Source organism: Numida meleagris, chromosome Z (genome assembly GCF_002078875.1).
Source record: "Numida meleagris isolate 19003 breed g44 Domestic line chromosome Z, NumMel1.0, whole genome shotgun sequence".
Lineage (NCBI taxonomy): Eukaryota > Metazoa > Chordata > Aves > Galliformes > Numididae > Numida > Numida meleagris.
In genome coordinates, this window is record NC_034438.1 from 22,565,736 (window position 1) to 22,588,640 (window position 22,905).

Below are 22,905 nucleotides of genomic sequence, written 5' to 3' on the forward strand. Positions count from 1 at the left end.
TAAAAGCAGACCTGGCCTGGAGACATTTGGTGTTCAGTAAACACAGCAGCTAATGCAAATAAAACTGCACAGCAGATCTCAGCAATCTGGGGAAAACACGTTGGGAAAAGGAAATACAGCATGAAAAAATGAGTCTGTTCTCCCGTGTGACCTTGACAGTAGGTAACAATCCAGGAGGAAAGCATGGTTGCACGTAGGGAATTATGAGAAGGAGTTTAGGAACTAAACGGTGGTATATTGCACATTTACACTATTAAGTCAACACTGGCTAAGAGCAGGTTAAAAAAAAATGTATTTTCATCTGATTTCCTAAGTAAATGAGGCTGAGATAATATTGCAGGCAGAAATGCCAGTCTAATCTCACCTGAGAAGTTTTGAATCCCTTAGACAAATTCACAAGTGTGACATGGAAGTTAAAGTCTGAGAGATATTCAACTTCTCTACTAAATAAAAGTAAGTGACTATGTCCAGGAGGAAGTCAATCTAGCCACAGTGGCATTGCTGAGTGCAATCAGCTCCTACTAGATACAGAAGAGTCTGAACAAGACTGCACTTCTCCAGCATCCCATCTGACAATTGATCTAGGAAACAAAGCACTGTATGGACACTGATGTTCTAGTTGCACTGCTCAGGTGCCAAACATGAGAAAAAGGCATTGTGTGAATAGCCATAGAGTGACTGTGACAGCAATGGTACATATGACAATGAGAGGGAGGTCACAAAGCAGGACAGTGAGATATGATCTTCCACAAGATCCCTTCTCTTGAGAAAGTCACTGTGGACTTAGACTCCATTAAGAGGGAAACAGATTGTCATTAGTGGCTGCCTAGATCTGGATAATTTCTATAAATGTATGTACAGGCAGAGCAGAAAACTCACTTTGGCAGGCTTTTTACAGGATATGAAATGGAGATGAATAAATTTCTTTATCATGTGCAATTTTCACCACTGTCCTCAGAAGTGGAGGCTTATTCCAGCTAAAGTTATTACTCCCCCTTCACATCCCCATATGGAGAAGTTTCAGTGTACTTTCATTCACATGGCACAAACCCAGGGATCGTGGCCATCAGTCATCCCCTGGTTTTCCTACTCACTAGGAGCTGCACCCTCTCTGAAGGAAGCATGCTCAGGAGATCATTTGATTGACTTCCATCTCTGCCTACAAGGGAACAGCAAGTTCTTTAGCCTCATGAGATTTACAGATAGAGATATGCTGCTAGTCTGATCTTTTAAAAAAGGCAAGAATCCCTCATTATAGCTCTCTTCCCTCTGCTCATCTTAATGTCCTACTATAAGCCAAACACTTGTGCACAATTAGACTTCATTTTACATTCAACTCTGATTGCTAATAATATGGTTTGCAAATTTATACTTCTCAAATTGATTCTGTTTTTAGCTTCCTAAAATTTCCAAAGTATTGCCAAGACATTATCTTTTGTAAAGATGATATTCAGAGATTCTTACCAGCCACGTGTTTTAAAGAGTTCTGGTTGCTCTTTCCTGGACTGTCTGCATAGTGCTCAAACAGTGAAAATGTACTGGGCATCTTTTCTAAAGAAAGAGTGGCATCCATTGCAGAACATAACCTATTTGGAAGAAAACGTAGCCAGGTAAATCCCTTGTGGTGTCATGTAACTTCCAAGGGCCAGAAGCAATGTCCATGCAACATACATTTCTCTAAGTTTCCCATTAAGCTGAAGACTGCATGCAAGGAGAAGCTGTTCTGATTTTGAACATTTAGAGCATACTGACAATTCAGATGAGGAACACCCTGAGAACAAACACAATCTGTATGTACTGCAGATCTGTATATACTCTCTGAGAATATGAGGATTTGAAGTTCACAGTAAGACTCCCAGGAACACCAGGTTTTGGGCATAGTAGCGCAAGGTTATAGTCAGCGCTGAATTACAGCAACTGACCCATAGATGTAAGGTAAAGCAGCTGCTTGTGGAAAACAAACAAACAAACAAACAAAACAAAACAAAAGCAAACAAGAAGGAAGGTGGATTTCACCCGACTAGCCTACATTTGCTGAGTTTATTAGAAGAAAAAAAGAACAAACATATTTTTGTCTTTGAGGCAGAAACAGCTGAAGGAGATGAAGGATTATTTTTTCAAAGCAATTGAAATTTACCTTTCTCCTCTTTGTTTTTCACTGAAGAAGTGAAAAATCACTGTAGAAGTTAATTATTTATAATTTTCACAAAGCAAAACAAGTATTAAATATATTTTCTTTAGAAAAACATGCATTGTTTTGTGAGTTTTTCGTAACACTTTTAGCAAGTCAGGTATTATTAAATAAAATAATAGCCAAACGTATGCACAAAATAGAATTAACTTTAAGTTTAGTGTGTAAGTTAACAAACTCTAAGCATGCAGCAAGTCTTTGAAAAAAAACCTAAATGCAGATATGTAACCAAAGTGACACATTTTGTCGTACAACTGGAGAGTCCAAATTTATAGTCCTAATCCTGCAAATTTATGGGAACCACGTAGGGATGTTTGGCACATTCTCATCAGACCATTCTCCTGGGTTTGTATTTTCACAATGAGCTGGAACCCATACGTCATTTTTACATTCCTATATAAAATAGCTAAAAAATAGGTAAAAGAGCTACTTAGTCTCTCTCTCTTCTTTCCATCCCTTCGTGGGGTGTTCACAAATATAGCATAACAACCCCAGCCATGTGAGTGATAGCTTGCATCATAAACTTTCAGAGACTTTGTAATACTGAAACAGAGTAGTAAAGAAAAAATCACATAATAGTGATGTTAAGAGATGTAAACATGGTCAAAATGGTTTCTAGTATATGCGTATACAGCAATAACTACAAGGAACATGTGCTTTATGCCTGAGATTTAAAATTGAGTTGACAATTTAAAATGCTACTTAATTAATTGATGTATTATAGAACACATGCAAAACACGTCAGAACTGGTTAGTTACGGCAACAAGAATAAAGCATCTTCTCTTAATTTCATTATTTACAAGGTTCATAAAAGTGACTATCAATATTAGCAATGTGGTTAGTAAATGAAGCATCCAGCAGGCTAAGTCTAGTATTCAGTACAGCACATTTAACCCATACTTTGGATACCTTTTATTCAATTCTTTAGATGACTGAGGGAAAAAAAAGAAATATATTAACAGTTTCAAAACCCTGAGAATGTTGAAGAGCCCCTCATCCATCCCGGACATTCTGCTACTCTCCCCAGAGTTAAAAACACAGAGTTTTATTGACTTGATAATGGTTGGGATGCTGCTCATTCGCACCCACAGATAATTTGGTTCCTTAAGAGTATTTCTATTCAAAGCTCTCACTCAGCAGGCTATTAGAATCTCCATCTGGTTTAAAACCCCTGAGGAGTCAGTATTCAGTATCTAGGTATAAAGACCAGGGTACAGTCAAATACTTTTCTAAATCAAAGCTTTTACAGAAGAAAATCACTTTTGCATTAATAACACTTAAATACAAACTCTGGCTGAAGTCTCCTTCATAACTACTGTTTACCAGAAGTAGGGTAAGATTTTAGTATGACATTCATTATTCCTCGGGGGTTAATTCTAGATAAATTGTTGAGACGTCTCTCATCTTTCTCTTCACAAAACAAAATAGATAGAACTATTCTAATGTTGTAAGGCGTATTTTCTTCCTATGCATCATCCTTGCGATTCTCTATTCATATGACAAAAGCAGCTGATCTGGCATTTTAAGGGTGGAATAACTGAGCTTGCAGGATTTAGCAGTCTTAAAAAAATGAAACATAAACATCTAATTCTCAGCTCAGGCACTGTGTGAGTTATAAGTTCTTTCCTAACTAGTATAATAAAATCTACAGTATGAATGTCATTTATACTTACATTTAGGAAAACAAAGCCATTAAGTTCTTCCATTTCCTTTACTGTTGTCTCCAAAGTTTCCTTTGCTGAATCAACAGTTTGCTGGAAGTTAACCATCTGTTCATAAAGGTACTCCATTTTCATCCTCTTTGCCTCTTCAAAGTTTTCTGATTTCTCATCATATTGTGCTACCATTTTCTTAAGCATCTCTTCATTCTGCTTTTCCAATAACTCAGCATTTTTCTTACACTTTTCCTGGAAAATAAAAACAGATGTAAACTGATCTGCAGACTGAAATTACAATAGTTAATGAATACATAGAAATTCTCAATACCCATACATGATTCATCCACCAGACTCCTGGCATCCTGACAGTAAGAGAACTTTATTTCTGTAAACAAGCTCATCTGGGAGAAATAATGCTGGAGAAATACATTTAAAATAATGGCAGATATATTTTTTAACGTGAATGCTTAAAATTAAACTCCTATATTTAAGCACAGAGAGGAAGTCTGATTACAAAATAGCTAAAAATTCATGCTTTCAACAGAAGTTAATACAGTCCTCAAGGCTTAAGAATGTATAGCCACTGGGCAATGTATTTAGATGTTTAATGAAGGACTCTAAACATAGATACAGAATGAACGTTTTAAAAGTATAATCAAAATCAAGGGAGTTTTTTCCTCCTGTGCTTGATAGTCACTTATTACACTTTGCAATGATGTGCAAAAAAGCAATCGTTTTTTCTCCTTAATGTAGCTCCTTCCAGCAGAAGAATTCATTTTGAGGACTAGAGAAATAGTCCATTGTAGCATAAAAAATGACACTATGAAAAAAGTCAAACATAATTTAGAAGCAGTATTGTAGAGGGAAAGAAAATCAATGTGAAAAAAACCCTGGACTTACCTCAACAGAATTAAATAGGGATTCGATATCACCCACAAACTCTTCAATCTTCATTGACTTTTTTTCCAGCGCAATTAGCAATTCACCTAATTTATCCTGAAATTTAAAATGTATCATTAACTGTATTGTTTTATAAAGTTTTCACGCATAACCTATTTTGTTGAAATGAATATTTTGTTTTGCCATAAGCCACCATTGGAACAACTACTAAATTAAGTTCGGGCATTTCCCTGGATGCAAAGACAAGGACAGAAATAGCAACTGGAACAGCTACAAAACTGTTTCCAAACCAAAAAAAGTGATCTCAGTTCAACGAGGTGCTGAGTGTCTCTACAAGTTGTCAAACACTACTCATTCCATTGTAGCTCTGTTAGAAACAGGATTCTTAGAGACTCATGAGTACCCTTAAGAGAAAAAAGCCCAGAAGAGGGAGATTATGACTGGAAATTATGAGGCCGACAGATTATGCAGCACAATTTTTTTAAATTGGAATTTTAAAGATATTTCCTTGCAAATCCATCAAAATCACTGTTTGAATTAAATGTGCAAACAAAAGCAGTCCAAGGGACAACAGGCACCAGAAACAACCCAGAACTTTTTCTTAATGCTTCTTGACCATTCCTGAAGGAAATTGGCTGTCTGCTCAAGTAAAATTTATAATTCATGAAAATACTTATTTGTAAATAACTGGCATAAGGAAGGTCAACACCTTTGGTAACAGCCTCCTATTATGGCAAACTTCTACAGTCAAATCTGTTTGAAAACTAGCATATGACTTTCCATTAATTATAAATGTCACATTGGACTGTAAAGCTGAAAGCTGACTTTATAAATATTAAAGGCCAATTACCAATATTCAGAGGCGAAATTCTGTTTGTCAAGACAGCCTATAAGATCTATCAGGTGCCATCCAGAGCTCTTTTTTTTTTTTTTTTTTTTTAAATTGTGAAGCTATATCCCTACAGTAAAGTTCAGGCAACAAGTATTTTGCTATCTTAATATTTTCTCAGTGATTATAGAGGGGTAACAAGAAACATAAAATACCATCTCAAAGCAACCTGAGCTCTGAGTGCTAGAATCATGTGAAACCAAGCCTGTGCTGTGGCCAGAATTAATACTGGCTTCATGTCAGTGTTCCACAGCCAGGGAGTGATATCATGGGACATTTATTTGCAGCTTAATTTGACTTGCTGAAATGCAAGTACATATGAGAGATAGCTGAGGTCTGTGACTTTATTAGTGACTTACTGGTAGTAAAGTATCACTTCTATGTCAAACATGAATGGGCATACATAAAAACTAACTCTGCTACCATATATCTGCACACCATGGAGATAGTTTGCAAATATTGGTATTTGAAACTGGCACATCCCTCCTCTACTTTTAATTTCACTTTCTTCTATATGATCCATCATAAAAATAACATAATAGCAGAAATGTGAGCTCTTCTGGAATGTTAATGAAATTGCACTAAATCTGTATCACAGGCAACTGATCATGAGCCAGAAAAGAGATATCACATTTCAGAGGTGAAATTAAACAGCTGGTAAACAAGAACAGAATATCTTTATACTTGTACATGAAAAAATCTGATACCAGAAAAGCGAAACATCACATGCATGTGGTTTTCACAAGCAGAACTGTAATTAGGCAAAGAATGAGCTTCCACAGAAATGAAACCATTTTCACTGTTATTGAGATCAAAAGTGTATTCGACTGAAATGGGATACATTTCTAGCTGTTTTTTAGAGTAATACAGCTTAAAAATAGTGGAAAGAACTAAGACTTGTAGAACTCTTACCTGCAGCACAGCTAAAATACTATTACATCTGGCGAACATGTACAGAAAGAACAGAAAATGAGGATGAGGTTTCAAAAAAACTTTGCATTGTGAACTCTGTAATTAGTCTAATATCTCCAAGCAACCAGTACACATAACTGGACTTTGTGACGATAGTGGCCCCTGCCTATTGAGGTTTCGGTATCTTGTCAAATGAAGTGAGTTACTCTTAATAAAATTCTCTTCATAGAAACATCTTCCCAGTTCTTACTCCATACATACAAAACAGGCAAACCTGCACAGACAAGAAGACTAAAAGATGAAAAGTCTGGTAACAGCTACATATAAGCATGGCCATTCAAACTTCTGAATAAAAAAAGAGTATCAGCTTAGCAAGCTTAGGACTCTACAGAACACTTTAATGATATTTTCCCTTCAAGATCTCTCACATGTGTTTAGGAATAGCTTTTATTTTATAGATATTATGACAGTCTTTCAACTGCTTTCTGGACAGAGAAATTAGGCTCAGTATTTCCTTTCCCATCCAAATTAATTCTTACCTTCATCTTGGTTGCAGCATCATCTAGTGTTGTGACTTCGTGATCTTTGTGTTCTCCAAAGAGCTTGTCAATAGCAGATATTGGACATTTGCAGTGGTAACAGTATGTATCTGTTTGTGCTTTCTTCAGTTCTCTTTGTGGACTCTCAATTTCAGGAATGTTTGCTGCTGCTTCTTCAGGATACATCATCACAAATCCTGAATCTTCAAGTTCAACAGGTGTTCTTTGCTCTGGCTCATTAAAAAACTCATAACTATCCCCAACATGCTCAAAAGAGTCCCTATCTTCAAATAATAGCTCCTCATGTGTGAGTTCAGATGATATTTCATCCTGCAAAAGTTCTTCTTGTGTAATCACATCATAGTCCATTGACTCAGCGAAATCTTCATAGGCATGGGAGTGCTGCTCTTCTCTTTGAAAGTCTGGCTTCTCCCTTGGCTGAATGGCAGGAACGTGTGAACAAATTTCCTGGGTATACTGATCATCTTCACTGTCTTCAACAGGAGTTCTAGTATATGGAGCATATTTTTCTGCTTGAGGAACTGCTGATATTTCATGCTGTTCTTCCTGCTTATTGCTAGATTCTTGATGAGCGGCTCCTGCAGAATCGAATATTTGACTATATTCTTGTTGACTTGTTTGCTCTGGCAATTCCTCAGTTGTTTCCACAGGTATATTTTCTTCTCTTTGTTCAGTGACATCACTTCTTGCACCTGAAGCAATTATTCTTCCTCCAAAAGGAATGGCATGCATTGGTTTGCAAATTGTTGCTTTAATGTCACTGTGGACTTTCTCTGCAATAACTCTTTCTGGCAGAATCTCAGTTCTGACACTTAAAACATCAGCAGACCTCTGCTTGTATTTCTTCTCTGAACTTGGAACTGAAATTCCTCCACTAAAAGATTCATCCTCTGGTATCTGATCTTCTTGAGGTTCCAGGACTTTACCTGGAATTTCATCTTTAAGAATGTATTTTTCAAAATATATACCTGTTCCATCATCTGTGTCTGAATTTCTACTTGGAAAAGACACATAAGAATTACCACTTTCTTCATCAGAAGGAGTCTCATCCTTTGTCTTTTCTCCTACTGCTTCTGCATAGAGATCCTTGTATAAAAATGATAGAGCAGGTGGCTCCTCTAGAAGCTCTGGATTAACAGCAGCAACAGTGGTAGGAAACAACAGAGATCGTTCTAGCACTCCTTCTTCTGAATCAAATAGTGGGGTCCCTGGTGACTTTTGTTCATCTTCTACACTTGTAGCTTTTTTACTGCTAATGTCAATTGATTTCTGCAGAGGAAAAGGTTCTGGAGCACCTGCATAGGACTGCATTTTGCTTTCTCCTTTCACAGTACCATAAAATACTTCATCCAAATCCTCAAGCAAAGCAAACTCCTCTTCCAAAGTATCTTCCTCAGCAGTTTCTTTGGAAGATGTGGCTTGTTCCACAGGTTCATTAAGATCTTTCACAGGGAATGATGAACTTGGTCTTTCAAAATGTGGCTTAATTGGTGATTTGTCATCAATCAAGGTATATTTTTCAAAATAATCCATTTCAGCTATACCATTGTCAGGATCCAAGACTGCATAATTTCTGCTATCTGACAACACTGGATTTTCTTCTTGTATTTCTTCAGTTTCCCCAACATCATCAGTTTTGACCAATTCTTTTACCTCGTGGCTTTCAGACATTTCCAACACTGAGATATCAGAAATTTCTGTTGTTGTTCCAGAAACTGAGGCTCCGTGGCTCTCATGAACTAATTTTCTCTTAAATGAAGGATTTGTTTCCAAGTATTCTAGTTTATCTGGCATGTGTTTACTTTCTTCTTGATCAATGGAAGAAATATGTGTAGGAGCATGAATATTGAGTATTTCATAACCTTCTGAAATTATATTAAATAGATCTTTTTGTTCAGTAGGTTCTTGAGCATGCCGACTGTCTTCTACAGTGCTCACGTGTTTCATTTCTTCTTCTAGTCTCAGGTAATGCTCAGGCACTTCAGTCATTTTGTCTGCCTCCAGATGTTGCATTGCTTTCCTTTTTGTAGGGTTTCCAAACCTATTTTCACTCTCTGGACCTTTGTCTGGACCTGGGTTATCTGCTCCTGGCGATGGTAAATCATGTCTTCCTATTCTGTGACCTGTTTCTGAGAACAGTCCATGGGAAATGTCAGTTGACAATGAATCAGAAACTCTAACTGTATCACCTTTATTGTCTGTAGTTCCACGAACTGCAACTTCTGTGCAATTTCCAGCTGGGAATTGTTTTGATCCAAAAACTGAAGCTCCAGTTGGAGAAAGCTTGTCTACTTCTTTAGCTTGTATAGGATTAATTGAATGAGCTTTCACTTCTCCTGTCAGCCAGTTAGCTAGCCCAAGAGATAGAATATCTGGATTCTGCTTTTCATCAGAACTAGGGAAAATAGACTTTGGCTCCGTTGAGGAAAGTCTACCCTGGTCACCAGAATAACACTGAGTTTTGTGGGCCACAGTTTCATAAACAAGCTCTGAGGAAACAGATCTTGGTTGCTCAAAGGATGTATGCTTCTGCCCTGTGAAATATGGCTGCATTTCATGTCTATCCTCTTCTTCAGTGTAACTACCTGAAACTATATTTGTTTCGTTTTCAGGTATGCCTACTATGTTAGGCAGAGATGATGGAATATTTTGTTTTTCTTCATCACCAATGAAGGCCACAGATGCTGTTTTTTCAGATAAAGCATGAAAAGGTACAAATGTATCTGATGACATTGGTTGCTGGTCTGCTACAACAGTCGCCTTTGACTCTGCGCTCACCAGCTGTGGCATCTTCTGTACATCAGGTTGTACTTCTTGCTTATCCTGTCTGGCAGTTAATTTGGAGGAACTTAGCTGCTCTAATGACAAACATGCTGTGAGATCTTGTTCATCTTGTTCTGTGTGCAATATGGACTTACTCTCCGATGGTGCTGTCTTCAGGCTTGCTGGTTTAGGTGAATATAGCTGATTTTTTTGCAATTCTGCTTCATCATGTGGTGGAATTACATATTTACACTCTGATTGTGCAGACTGGGGAATAACTAGCTGCATGCTTTGCTTTTCTTGTTCAGCAATGGAGTACTTGGCAACCAAATTCTCAGAGGCAGGTTTTGAATAAGGTGGAATTTCTTGCTGATGTGTTTCATCAACTGAATAAAATGGAGCTGAAGGTTCAGTCTCCAGTTTTGAAGGTACAGTTAAATACTCCTGACTTCCTAGAGTCTCTGTTTTATCTATACAGTGTGATGTATTTAATTGTTCAGATTCTAATTGTGTAGTTGTGTGGAAGTAATGTGGAGTCTGTTCTCTCTCTGTTTCAGGTAAAATTACATGTTCTGACTGTACAGCCATGGGCAAATGTAGATGAATTCTTGTATTCTCTGCTTCTCTTGTAAAGAAGAAACCTGACACAGGCTGTGCTGTTTCTGATGGCTCTGTTTTACACTGCCTGTAAGACAAATCTAAATGCTCAGAGGACGGACCTCCAGTTACAGGTGAAGACTTTGGACTTCTTTCCATTTTTGTTTCAGAATGTGAAACACTCAAAGGTATAGACACTGATTTTTCAGGAAGAAATGAACAGGGCTGAATTTTTTGGCTTGTTGCTTCCTCAGTGGAAAAGGATAAATCTTGTTTGGTTTCCAGCAGAGTAGTTAGAGATGAAATAATCCCAGTGTTCCACTTCTCTGAATGTCCTGCTCTCAATACAGTTGGTTCGTGCTTTTCTACTTTTTCAGTAGAATTTAGTAAATCTGATTGTTCAGACTTCAGTTCTACAGTTTCCCGTTCCTCAGTCCTGGCAGAGGTATAACATACAGGAAGTGTTTCTTGTTGCTCTGCTTCAACAGCAGAGGACTGCAAATTAAAGCACTGCAGTTCAGGATGGGTCCCATCCCTCTGCTCTGTTTTGCCTGCAAAGTATGATGTCTCTGGATGTTCCAGATGGGTGGTATGTGTCTGCTCTGCTTTGCTATAAGAGGATAATAAACCCAGTGGTTTCACTCCATGAGTTTCTGCTTTGCCAAGAGAATGTGAAAAATCTGGATATTTTATTTTTTCTTGTTCTGTTTGCAGTTGGTCTGCTTTTCCCATTGAATATGAGAAATCAGATGACCTAAACACTTCTTGTCCAGTTTCCTGTTTTTCTGCTTTATCAAGTAAATGTGATAAACATGGTTGAATTAAGTCTAACTGTGAAGATGGTTTCTGCTTTTCTTCTAGTGAGGGCAAAAAGGAAGGCTGAGCCAATCCCTTTTCCTCCAGTTCTCCAAAAGACTTCAAAAACCCTGGCTGTTCCAGTACTACTTGGGCAGATTGTGAGTGCTCTGATTTGTCAGTTGGATAGGATAAATCCATTTCTTCCATCTCTGGTTGTACAATTTTGTGGTGCTCCTGATGGCAAGTAGAATACGACAAATCTTTGTTGTCTGATTTCTGATGTGTAGTTTTCCCTTCTATTACTCTTACAGAATAAGACAGCTGTGGATGTTGCAACTCTGACATCACCATTTCTTGTTCTGTTTTGTCAGAAGAATACAATAAAGCTGTATGTTCCAGTTCATCTTGCACAGTTTGTATTTCATCTGTTTTACCAGGGGAATATGTAAAATCTTGTTGTCCTAAGTCCTGCTCTGTATCTGCCATTCCTTCTTGATCAGTTGTTCCAACGTGATGAGGTCTTACAGGCTGGTCTGATTTCCATTGTGTAGCCTGTGGCTGCTCTACTTTGCCAATGGAATATGACAAATCTGGATGTTTGACTTCTAGCTGTGCTGTACCTTGCCATTGTGTTTTGCCAGGGAAGTGTAGCAACTCCTGATGTTCTCTTTCCACTTGAACAGTTTGTTGTTGCTCTTTCTTTCCAGAGTAAGATGATAAATCTGGTTGTCTGGACTCAGGTTGTGTGGTTTCTTGCTGCTCTGTTTTGTTAGTAGAATCTGCTAAACCTGAATGCTCTAACTCTTGTCTTGCCACGTCTTGTTCCTCTTTCTTGATTTCTCTTTTTTCACCTGAGGAATACAAGATGTCTAGGAGCTCTCCTTCCAATGATGTCCTTTTTGGTTCCTCCACTGTGCCATGAGCACTTGACAGTATTGGCTGTTCTGATTTCAGTTCTGCTGTTCCCTCTGTGTGTAATGCACAGCTTTCTCTCTCCTGTTTAAAATCCAGTTGTGCATTCAGTGCTTCTTCACTGGTAGAAGATAACAAGTCAGGGTGTGGTACCTTGGTAATGGCATCTGAGATGTTTAGATGATCAGGCTCTGGTGAATCCCATGATTGTTTTGTTTTGACAAAAGAAGGCAACAAATCAAGTTCTTTCAACTCTGATTGTGTTGTTTCATGAGCTTCTGCTGTGCTAACCAAGAATGACAAATTTGTGCATTCTGATTCCACCTGCGAATCTTGCAGTCTTTCTCCTTTCCAAAATGAGTGCTGAAACTCAGAGTGTTCTGCCTGCATTCCTGCATTTTCCCTTTGCTCTTTGCTGAGAGATGATGAAAAATCACTTGGGTCTTCCAGCTCTGGTTGAACCTCTTCTTGTTTCTGTAGTGTACCAGTGGAATGTGATAAATCCGGATATTCCAAATCCAGTTCATCTATTTGAGATTGTTGTGTTTCACCAATTGAGCGTGATAAATCCATTATTTCTGCCTCTGGTTGTATGAATTCATGGTGTTCTAATCTTCCAGCTAATAAAGCTGGATGGATTGATTCCTCATGTGCAATTTCTTGTTCTGCTTCACTAACAGAATAAGATAACTGTGATTGTCCTATTTTTGGTTGTGCTTCCTCTTTTTTGAAAGAATGCAAGAAGCCTGACTGCTTCTCTTGAGCAAGTTGTGCTTGCTCTGTTTTGCCAGGCCAAGTTGCTAGGTCCGGTTTTCCTAACTCCAGCTGTGTATTTTTTTGGGGTTCTGTCCCATGAATGGAATATGATAAATTGAGATGCTTTAGCTCTGGTTCTGCCATTCCTCTTTGCTCTTCTTTTCCACTATGAGACGACGTATCTGGAACTCCTAGTTTCTCTTTTGCTGGTTGTGGATGCTCTGCTCTGCTGGCAGACTGGTCCTCATCAGGGCATTCCAAGGCTGTACGCACCATCCCTTGCTGTCCCTCTTTGTCAGCAGGAGATGCCCAATCTTCATTGCCCAGCTCCTGCTTGGCAAGTGGGCATTTCTCTGTTTTGTCATGGACATCCAACACATTCAGTTGTTTCCCCATCAGTTGTGTTGTTTCCTGTACTTCGTTGAAGGAACAGGCTAGACCGGGATGTTCAGGTTTCAGCTCTGCACTTTGCAGTTTTTCTGCTTCGAAAACAGAATAAGGAAGGTCAGGATGTCTCTGCTCTGGTTTTGTTATTTCTTCTAGTTCTGCTGTACCAACAGAATGGGCCAAATGAGATCTTTCCAATTCTGGCTGAGCCATTTTCTGTTCTGCTTTTTCAAAGGGGTAAGTTAAATCCATTTGCTCTGATTCTAGTTGTACTCTTTGTTGCACTTCTGCTTTTTCCAGAGGATATATCACATCAGCATGTTCTGTCTCTGTCAGAGCCATTTTCTCATCTGGCCTGACAGTGGAAAATGATGGATCTTGTTTTTCCAAGTCCTCTTCAGCATATTTTAACTGCTCTGTTTTGCTAGAAGAATATGAAAACTTTTCTTGCTCTACCTGCTGTTTTGGTGTTTGCTCCTGCTTTTCTCTGTCAACAGAAATTTGTATGTGTTTCTGATCCAACAGTGCTGCTTCTTGTTTGTTTGTTTCACTGGTGGAATGTGGCAAGTCAGTGTGTTTTGCTTCTGATTGTGCAATTTCTGGCTCCTCTGCTTTTCCAAAGGAATATGTCAAACCTGGATGTTTTGAGTCTATTTGTGCCGTTCCCGGTAAAGCTCTTTTCCTGGTCACCCTAGGCAAATTTTTATGTTTTGAGTCAAACTCTTGAGTTGCTTGTTCTTTAAAATTACCAAAGGAAAACAATGCACCTGGATATTTTGAAACCACCTGTGAAGTTTCTTGCTGGCTTTTCTGGCCATCAGAACATGATACATTTGGGTATTCAGATTCTGCCTCCGCAGTTTCATGTTGTACTCCACCCAGGGTTTCTGGTGAATCTAAATATTCTGATTCTTGTTGCATTTCTTCCATGGAGTATGACTTCTCTGGATATTCTGACTCCTGCTGAACAGCATCACCTGGTTTCAGTTCACCAGTGTTGCATGGAAAATCTGGATGTTCCATCACTGGTGGTGCAGTTTCTTGTTGCTTTGAATGGAATGGCAAAGTTGGATGTCTAAACTTTCCTTGTTCAGGTCTGCGAGAGGAGTATGACAAATCTGGATATTTTGAACCCATTTCCATTTCCTGTGGTGCTTCTTTGCAACTAGAAGGAGGCACAAATGTTAGCTCCTGCTTTGGATGCGTTATTTCATCTTGTTCTGTTTTTCCAGTAAAACATGACAGAAATGGTTGCTTTGTTTTCTGTTCTGTCACTTCCTCCTGCATGCCTACACTTGCATAAAATGTCTGTTCTGGATACTCTGGTTCCATTTTCTTTTCTTCTTGCATTAGTTCACTGAAAGAATATGGCAAAGGCGGATGAACTAACTCTGGTTTCGTTGTTTCTTGCTGTGCCAAATTCATTCGGTCCATGTCCTGTGTTTCTGCTTTCCCCCAGTTTTCTGGCAAATCTGAATAATCCAGTTCCATTTGTGTAGCTTTTGGTTGGGCTTCTTCCAGCTCTTCCAGCCCTCTTTGTACTCTGTTTTCTTGTTCTATTTTTCCAGTGAAATATGATATATCTGGCTGAGCCAAATCCAGTGATGTGGTTTCCTCTTGCTGACTATCAGGAGTGGAATTGTTAGGAATTAAATGTTCCTGCTCCAGCTGAACCATTTCCCCTTGCATTGGTCTGTCAATTGAACATGAGGAGTACAAAGGTCCTGACTTCATTTCTTCTTGCACTATTTCTCCAGAGGTAAATGAGAGATTCCTATTTTCTGAAGCTAGTTGTACAATTTCATTTTGTTGTGCTTCAGTACTGAAACATGACAACTCTGGTCTTCCTAAGTCTTCTTGTACAGCTTCTTGTGCTGCTTCTCTATGGGAATATGGGAAATCTGCATGGTCCACCTTCGGTTGCAATATTTCTTGTTCTGTTTTTCCAGTGGAATATGATGTATCTGACTCTTCTTTATGCTGCTGCTCTTTTGCAGTAGAATATGGCAAAACTGGACACCCTGACTTTAACTGATTAGTTTCTCCTTGCACTGACTTGCCAAGGGAGTAAAGCTTACCTCCAGGTTGTGAATCCTGCTGTGCAGGTTGTGGCTGTTCTCCTTTGTCACCAAAATATGACAAAAGAGATTTGTCCGTATCTACTTGTGCCAATTCTTGATGCTTTGTTTCATCCATTGGATAAGGTAAAACTGAATGTCTTGTTTTCTGATGCCCCATTTGCTGCATCCTGTCTCTTCCAGTGAAATCATATGTATCTGGATGTACTAATTCAAGTTTTGTAGTGTTTTCTTTCTCCGTTTCTTCCATCAAACAGGATATGTCTGAAGGTTCCAACTCAAGCTGTGCTGTTCCTTCTTGCTCTGCTTCTTCAGGGGAGTAAGACTTTGGCTGTTCCAGTTCAAAGGGAATAGATTTTTGCCCTTCTGTTTCTTCCCTGGAAATTGAAAAGTCCTGATGTTCTGTCTCCAGCCGTGCACTCTCTGATTCCTCTTTTTCTTCCCCGGAAAAAGAAAAGTCTGTCTGTTCCGGCTGGGCTCTCTCTGTTTCCACCATTTTTTCCCTGGAATAAGAGAAATCTGGATGCTCTGTCTCCATCTGTGTACCTGTCAATTCCTGCGTGTCTTCCTTGGAAAAATCAAAATCTGGATGCTTGGTCTCCAGTTGTGTACTCTCCAATTCCTTTGTTTTTTCCCTGGGAAGTGAAAAGTCTGGCTGCTCCATCTTCACGTGTGCATCCTCTGATTCCACCATTTCTTCCCCGGAATATGAAAAATCTGGATGCTCTATCTTAGGTTGTGCACTCCCTGAATCCTCTGTTTCTTCCCTAGAAAAAGAAAAGTCTGGCTGCTCCATCTCTAACTGTGCACTCTCTGATTCCAACATTTCTTCTCTGGAATATGAGAAATCTGGATGTTCTGCTTCCAGGTGTGGACTCTCTGATTTTTCTATGTCTTTCTTGGAAAAAAGGAATTGCTGATGTTCTGTCTCCAGCTGTGCACTCTCTGATTCCCCCACTTCTTCCCTGGAAAATGAGAAATCTGGCTGCTCTATTTCCCTTTGTGAACTCTTTGATTTATCTGTTTCTTCTCTGGAATATGAAAAATGTGGATCTTCTGTCTCTAGCTGTGCACCCTCCGATTCCTTGGTTACTTCCTTGGACAAAGAGAAATCTGGATGCTCTGTCTCTGTCTGTGTTCTCTCTGATTCCCCACTTTCTTCACTGGAATATGAAAAATCTGGATATTCCATCTCCATTTGTGCATTCTCTGCTTGATTGTTTTTATCAACAGAAAAAACAGGGTGATCGAAATCTACTGCTTTATTTACAACTGATCTTTTCTGAGTTTCTTGTGTTTCTGTGCAAATAGGATATGAAATGCCAAAATATTTAGAATCCATCTTTTCAGGAATATGTGAATTTAGTTTGATTACTTGCTCCTCTGCTTCTTGAGCAAAGAAAAAGTCTTGTTCTGACTCTGTTTGCTTCTCTAAGCAAATATTTTGCATTTCTGGTAGTGGGGTCCTTTGACTCTCTTTTTTTTTAACAGAATACACTAGACCTGAATGCTCAGTTTCTGACTGTGCAGTTGCTGATGAGTGACACTCAGTTTCTTGCTTCTCTGTTTCTTCTAAAGAATGTGGTAAAAGCACATGTTCAGACTCTGATTGTGCAGTTTCTGATGACTGAGGAATACTGTCCTCCTGTCTTGTCTCAGATGGAGTGGAATATCTGGATTTAGCTGATGGAGCATTAGGTAAGTGAGCTTGAACTGCTGACTTCTGTACTTCCTTCTCAAGCTGTTCTGATGCGGGTGCTGTAAGTTGGGTACATTGTCTATCTAATTTGTTAACAGAATCCACTGAAACAGACTGTAGTGTTGAAATTGGCTGAATCTCTTGCTCCTTTGGTTCACCTGGAAGATCTGTCACTGTCAGCAGTGATTGATCTGGTTTCTTATTTGCAGTTTCGTTTGAAGGAAGTGGCACTTGTTCCTCATCAGTCTCTAGTGCAGCAGTTGTTAACTGTTCCGTTATTGCCTTGTTAGCCACAGATGAGTAAGAGTAACTTTGCTGATTCCTTGCCTGTTCAGGAGGGCTGAACTTTTGTGACTGCCCTGATACTTGATTTAGATTCTCCAGTCGAGATTGCCTGTCTTTTCTTCCTTCGTGCTGAAAAGTTGTTTCTTCACCAGACTTTGAAAACTTACTTGGTTTATCTTTTGTTTTAACAGGTTTAACATCTTGAAAAGAAACATCTTCTTTACTAGTAAGCTGTTTTTCAAGAGGTGTTACTGAAGAATAGCTTTCATTTGAATGTGTTGTGGATTGCTGCCTTTGATTCCTTCTTTTTTCTGATGGTGTTTCAAGACTTCTACTTGTTCTCTGGAAAGATTTTGTATGTGTTGTTTCTGAAATGAACTTATGCGATCTTTCTTTTACAGATGCTTCAAGGAAGCATTCAGATTCTCCTGAAACTGAGCTCTTTCTTTGGATTTTACTTTTTTCTACTGTTTCAGGGAGTGGCCCAGTCCCTCCAAAAATTGAATTGAACAGCTGGATTCTAGATTTTACTGGTCCTCCAAGGATTGGCCCTACTTTTCTCATTCTGCTTTCTCTAAATATTGATCTTATTGGAGCACGTTTTACTGGTTGTTCTGCAATATTCTCCAGATCTTCTTTGTCCTCCAGCATTTCTTCATCTGTGTCCTGTGCTTCCATCTGTTCAACATTTAACACTGAGCCTTGCACATCTCCTAGAACAGTTCTTGGTTCTTGTCTCTGCATTCCAGAAGAATCACGTTTCTTATTGCCTTGACCTCCTCTCACATGTGTGGGCAATGGCACTCTATTTGAAGGTTTACACTTCCTTTTTCGAACAATTTTACCTTCATCCATAATAAAGATGACTTTTCCTGGAGGAGAACCTACTGGTGAACTTTCCATACTGTAAAGATCAGAAGTTGTACTAGTTTCTGAAGTCCAGGGAGTAGAACATCTGCTTGAGCTGGTTTCCCACGTTATCCCACTATCTTCACTTTGAACTGTTACCATAGAAAAGGAGGGGTTAGTCATGATGTACTGCAGCTTGGGTTTCACATCTTCACTTTGGATAAGATCTTTTAAACTAAAAAGAAAGAAGAAAAAAAAAAAAGAAAAAGAGACATAAAATCATAAAACATCAAATTATTGCAGTGAAGTCCAATGCACTAACGCGATGTTTTTTAAACATAAAAATACCTCATTTGCATAAATTCTGAAACAGAAACAGAAGCAAAGTCATATTTCATCTGACAAATGTATTTTAGATAAATTTTTGTAAGGCTTTGTGTTGCAAGGTTAGTTTAATGAAGGGGAGGTGTTCGAATGTCTGTGACAATTCAGGAAAAACTGCATTTTGTCTGACCTTGTTTGTGAGTGTGAGATCAAATGGATTTTGAACCAGTGCCTGATTAGCTCACAGTGTGACTTAGATCTTGCACTAAACACGCATGAGATGCTGTCAGTTTTTCAAAAGCACCTACACTTGCTTTGTCTAATTGTAAAATGATTATACAATCTGCACAGTAGTAGAGAATAGTTTGTTGCTGTCTTCTCTTGGTTCATTGTCTAAGCAGTGTACCTATTTAGTAACGTAATTTAGAATACATTCAACAGTCTAAACCTTCTGGGCTATCCCTGAATGAAATAACAGTGTTTTATAAAACTAACTTGAAACCTTATGATATGCAATCAATACACTGTCACATGCTGGAATTAAATCTAGTCTCATTAAAAAAAATTAAGAAGTAGAAATGTGTTCTTGGAAGCTTTGAAAAAAAATCTTAGAAATAAGAATGTAAAGAATAGTGAAAGCAATAAAAAGACACTAAATCACAGTGCTATTAAAAAAAAATTTAACTAGGGCTGCAATAATTACATCAAGAAAGCATATGAATGGTGACTATTGCATTCAACTCCAATGTTCCTTGTGTAGATATAAGATAATTAAGGAAAACTGTGTTAGTAGCTGATTGAAAGAAATGTAGAGTGCTTAGCTGGCAGAGGCTTCAGCAGAGCTGATGAAGAAGTGGAGAAGGGTGCAAACCTATAGCTACACAAAGTCCAGTTTCACTAAACAGAGGATAAGGCCACTTTCTAAGTGATCAGGATACAGCACTTGAACAAAGGTGAAGAAAGCTTGGGTTCCCAAGTGACACCACAAGCTATGATCCAGCATCATGACGGTGTCAAAGGCCAAGGGAACACTGGTGAGGAGCTCTCAGCATTAGCCTTCTGGCACCGAGAGAAGACAAAAGGAAATTCTGTAGAGAGTCATATTCTCTCCATCAAGCAAACTCAGCAGTCAAGAATTTGGAAACATCTCAGTAAGACTGCTTAGTACCTAACCAAAAGGAAAAAAAAAAGAATCTAGTCTGCTAATACTTCTAGCACTGCTGGCATTACTTTTACCAAACTGAGGGAATTTGCTTGAAAGATCACAGCACAAGAAGCATGTGGGCTGGCCCATGCTAACATTCATGCAGATCATACCCCATCTCTGATGTGCCTGGTGCTAACCAAAGACTGAAGTCAGTTGTGGTGACTGGGCTGGCCTGCAGGCAGTCCTCTGCAAGACAGCTTGGACCAACATCCACAGTTAATGCAAATCTGACAGTATGATAACAAATAATCATTGCTTAACCAAAAAAAACCCCAAACCCAACATCTAGCTCCCAAACAAAAACAAAACAAAAACACAACAAAACTCAAACATAAATGCAGCATGTACAGCTGTTTACTTGCCTAGGCATGGTATTCCCTCGTAAGGCTGGCTTCATAAGGTAAGATTTATAGTTCAGAGGAAAAAATAAAGCAAACAAATCTGTATCAATTTTGCTGCTAACTTATCCTTTGCCAGTTTCATGGTTTGGCATTAGGCTGACTTAGGCTTAGCAAAGATGACAGCAACAACAACTGCAAATCAAAATCATTAATACTAAGGGAGAATTCATGCCTTATCTGAGTTAACAATAACAGAAGCCTGATTTTTTTACAGATTTTTCAACTTCTACATAACCCTCATACACTTTTTAAGCTATTCTTCTGCATTACCCGGTGTTAGTAAAATCCCATGCAGAATAGGGAAGCACTCCAATTTCAACCGATATCAGTCAATAAAAGTGGGCTGCCCTGGCACCGCCTAATCAAAAAGTTTCATTAATTCAAGTAATTTGTCTCTATTCCAAACTTGCAGCTGTAGTCCACATTCCTCTACAGTGAGATGAGAAAGTGCTTTCTATTTTTAAGACCAGAATGAAAGACACAGAATTCAAGAATTATCATCCAATATACTTCCAAATTCTCCTCTAGTTTTGTGAACAACTTGTATGCTGCACAGTAAAAGCTGTCTAGTTGGAGGAATTGTCTGCCATTGCAAAAAAGTATGTTCCAAATGTTTCAGGTGCATAAATAGAGATATGAAATGAGTGCTGGCATCCAGGGACAAAAGCCAGTGCTGCTTTATTTCAGATGGAGATTTCACACCCAATCCGGTTGTCATGTTAGTCTGTTACTGGACATTGGCTCAAACCTTTTACAGTTTTTGAAAACACTGATAATCTGTTTTGTTCTTCCTGTCAAAATAGCCCAAACCCCAGATATTTCTTCCCACTTCCTCCTTCTTACAGTCTTTTGCCTCTCAGAAGGCTGTGCCTGCTGGGATTTTAGATTTCTAGTCCAGCACAGAAGGCTGGCCACATGTTCCCTTACGTATCATGTTGGGAAGAGTTTTCACCTCCCCATCTGCCAGAGCGGGAGGGTTCAGACACTGAAATCTGCCAATCTGTGCTACACCACTGCCATTACAGAGAAACATTTAGAAGCACCAGCTCTCTAAAATCATCCAGAGCCTCTCTTCATCCTCTTCACATCAGAACTTGTCACTCCTGGTATGATTCAAATTTGTTGTTGTGCTGCATGACACCTTGCAAGCTGGAAACAACACCAGTGAAACAACTGAGATGTCAAGCTGTGGCAGTGACCTGTGCAGACAAGATGTCTCATTTCCTGAAGGTTGCTACCAGAATCAGACACAGTGCAAGGAGAAAAAAAATTGCATTGACCAAATTGCCATCCCAGTTGAAAGAAGTACATCATTTTTCTGTGATTTTGTTCTGTACACTTCTGCAGTTTCTGCCTTTACCATGCTGCCCCTTTTGCCCTACAGCAATCATAAGCTCAGCAGCATCTCTTCCACCTACTGTGCATTTTCTAAGGCTAGAGCTCATGCATTTCCTTCTTCAGAGTAAGAGAATTAGGTTCTAGAGAAAAGCACTGTTTTAAACCCAGCCTGTCACTTGCTAATTTCCAGCTAACTTCAGATCATCCTGTGGAATGACTATCCCAATAAAATAAATAAATAAATAAATTCAAGGATTCTATGACTTTCTCTCCATTGATTTTCCTTCTTTTGTCACCACTAATGAAGTTACCTGGAAGTGCTTATAAATTGGCTGCAGAGCCCTTTCTGTGTAAACCCTGGATATAGACACACCCTAAGACTTTCCCACTGCAAAAGTAAATTGGTTGGGGAAGTTATGAGAGGCAGAACTGTTCTGGAGCCACACACACATCACGGAATTGTCAAAGACTCAGGTATTCTAGAGGGTACACAAACCACTTGGGTACTACCTTTCCATAACTGGACTGTAATCTCACAGTTATCAGCATGAAAATTAAAACTTACTTACATCATACTCATGTTTGCTGTTTGCTTTAAAATATGCATCACATGCTTTCAAAATACTTCTGCTGTTTAAACGATTAATTCTACATGGAACCAGAAATAATAGACATCTGTCAAGAGTCATCAGTGTCAGACAGCAAAATGCCCAAAGGCAAGAAAATATTGCATGAACCCTCTGAGGATCAAAGGGTTATTTATGCTGACAAGGACATGATGCCTTAGACCAGCTTTATAATAGGTTCTGACGCCATGTTTTGGTTTTATTACTTGCATAAAAAACTGTGTTCGGAAACAAAATTACTTAAAGATTACATTAAAAATCTTAATAAGGGAATCATAATTCTTAGGCAAGTCATAAGCTCTGCTGCACCTCTGTGCATTTTTTTGAGTGCATTAAAAATTAAGTGATGCATTTCCTATAGGAAAGCATTTTCCATCAGAGAAATACTATTTGCTGTTTGTCCTCAGCAGTGCTGTCAGTAATCTATGGGGGTCTGATAGCTGACTGGCATTTTATCTGTGCTACGGAAGGAAAACAACACCAACCTTTACCCTAGTGTACGACCAGAGCCCCATCACACAGGCATCCGCTTGTGTTCCAGCAGCTGGTGGGGAATAACAAGATGCAAAGGCCACGCATCTCTGCTGGAAGGTGCATGCATGAAGAAAACTGCAGCAAAAAACGTGCCAGACTCCATAACTGCTGTAAAAGGATAAGCATGGAAGTGTTGCAGATCAGCTGGAGCTTTTGAAGGGAGCAGGGAAACACCAGGACGCTACTGCTTCGCTCACAGAAGCACTTCCTGACCTTGGGCCATCATTGTGTTGCATAACT

The 22,905-nt window shown here is 38.9% G+C and overlaps 1 protein-coding gene across 2 annotated transcripts in view; it reads right to left on the reverse strand.

The window, feature by feature from the left end:
* Positions 1-22,905, reverse strand: part of CMYA5 (cardiomyopathy associated 5) — a 50,320-nt gene that overhangs the window by 24,801 nt on the left and 2,614 nt on the right. Inside the window, exons 2-6 of one of the 2 annotated variants that reach the window (XM_021381293.1) lie at positions 7,091-18,470; positions 4,751-4,846; positions 3,866-4,099; positions 3,102-3,124; positions 1,465-1,586 (exon numbers count right to left, since the gene is read on the reverse strand). In XM_021381293.1, the coding sequence (XP_021236968.1) occupies positions 1,465-1,586; positions 3,102-3,124; positions 3,866-4,099; positions 4,751-4,846; positions 7,091-18,470 (11,855 nt within the window). The remainder of the gene's footprint in view (positions 1-1,464; positions 1,587-3,101; positions 3,125-3,865; positions 4,100-4,750; positions 4,847-7,090; positions 18,471-22,905) is intronic. The other variant, XR_002433544.1, reaches the window with a different exon arrangement.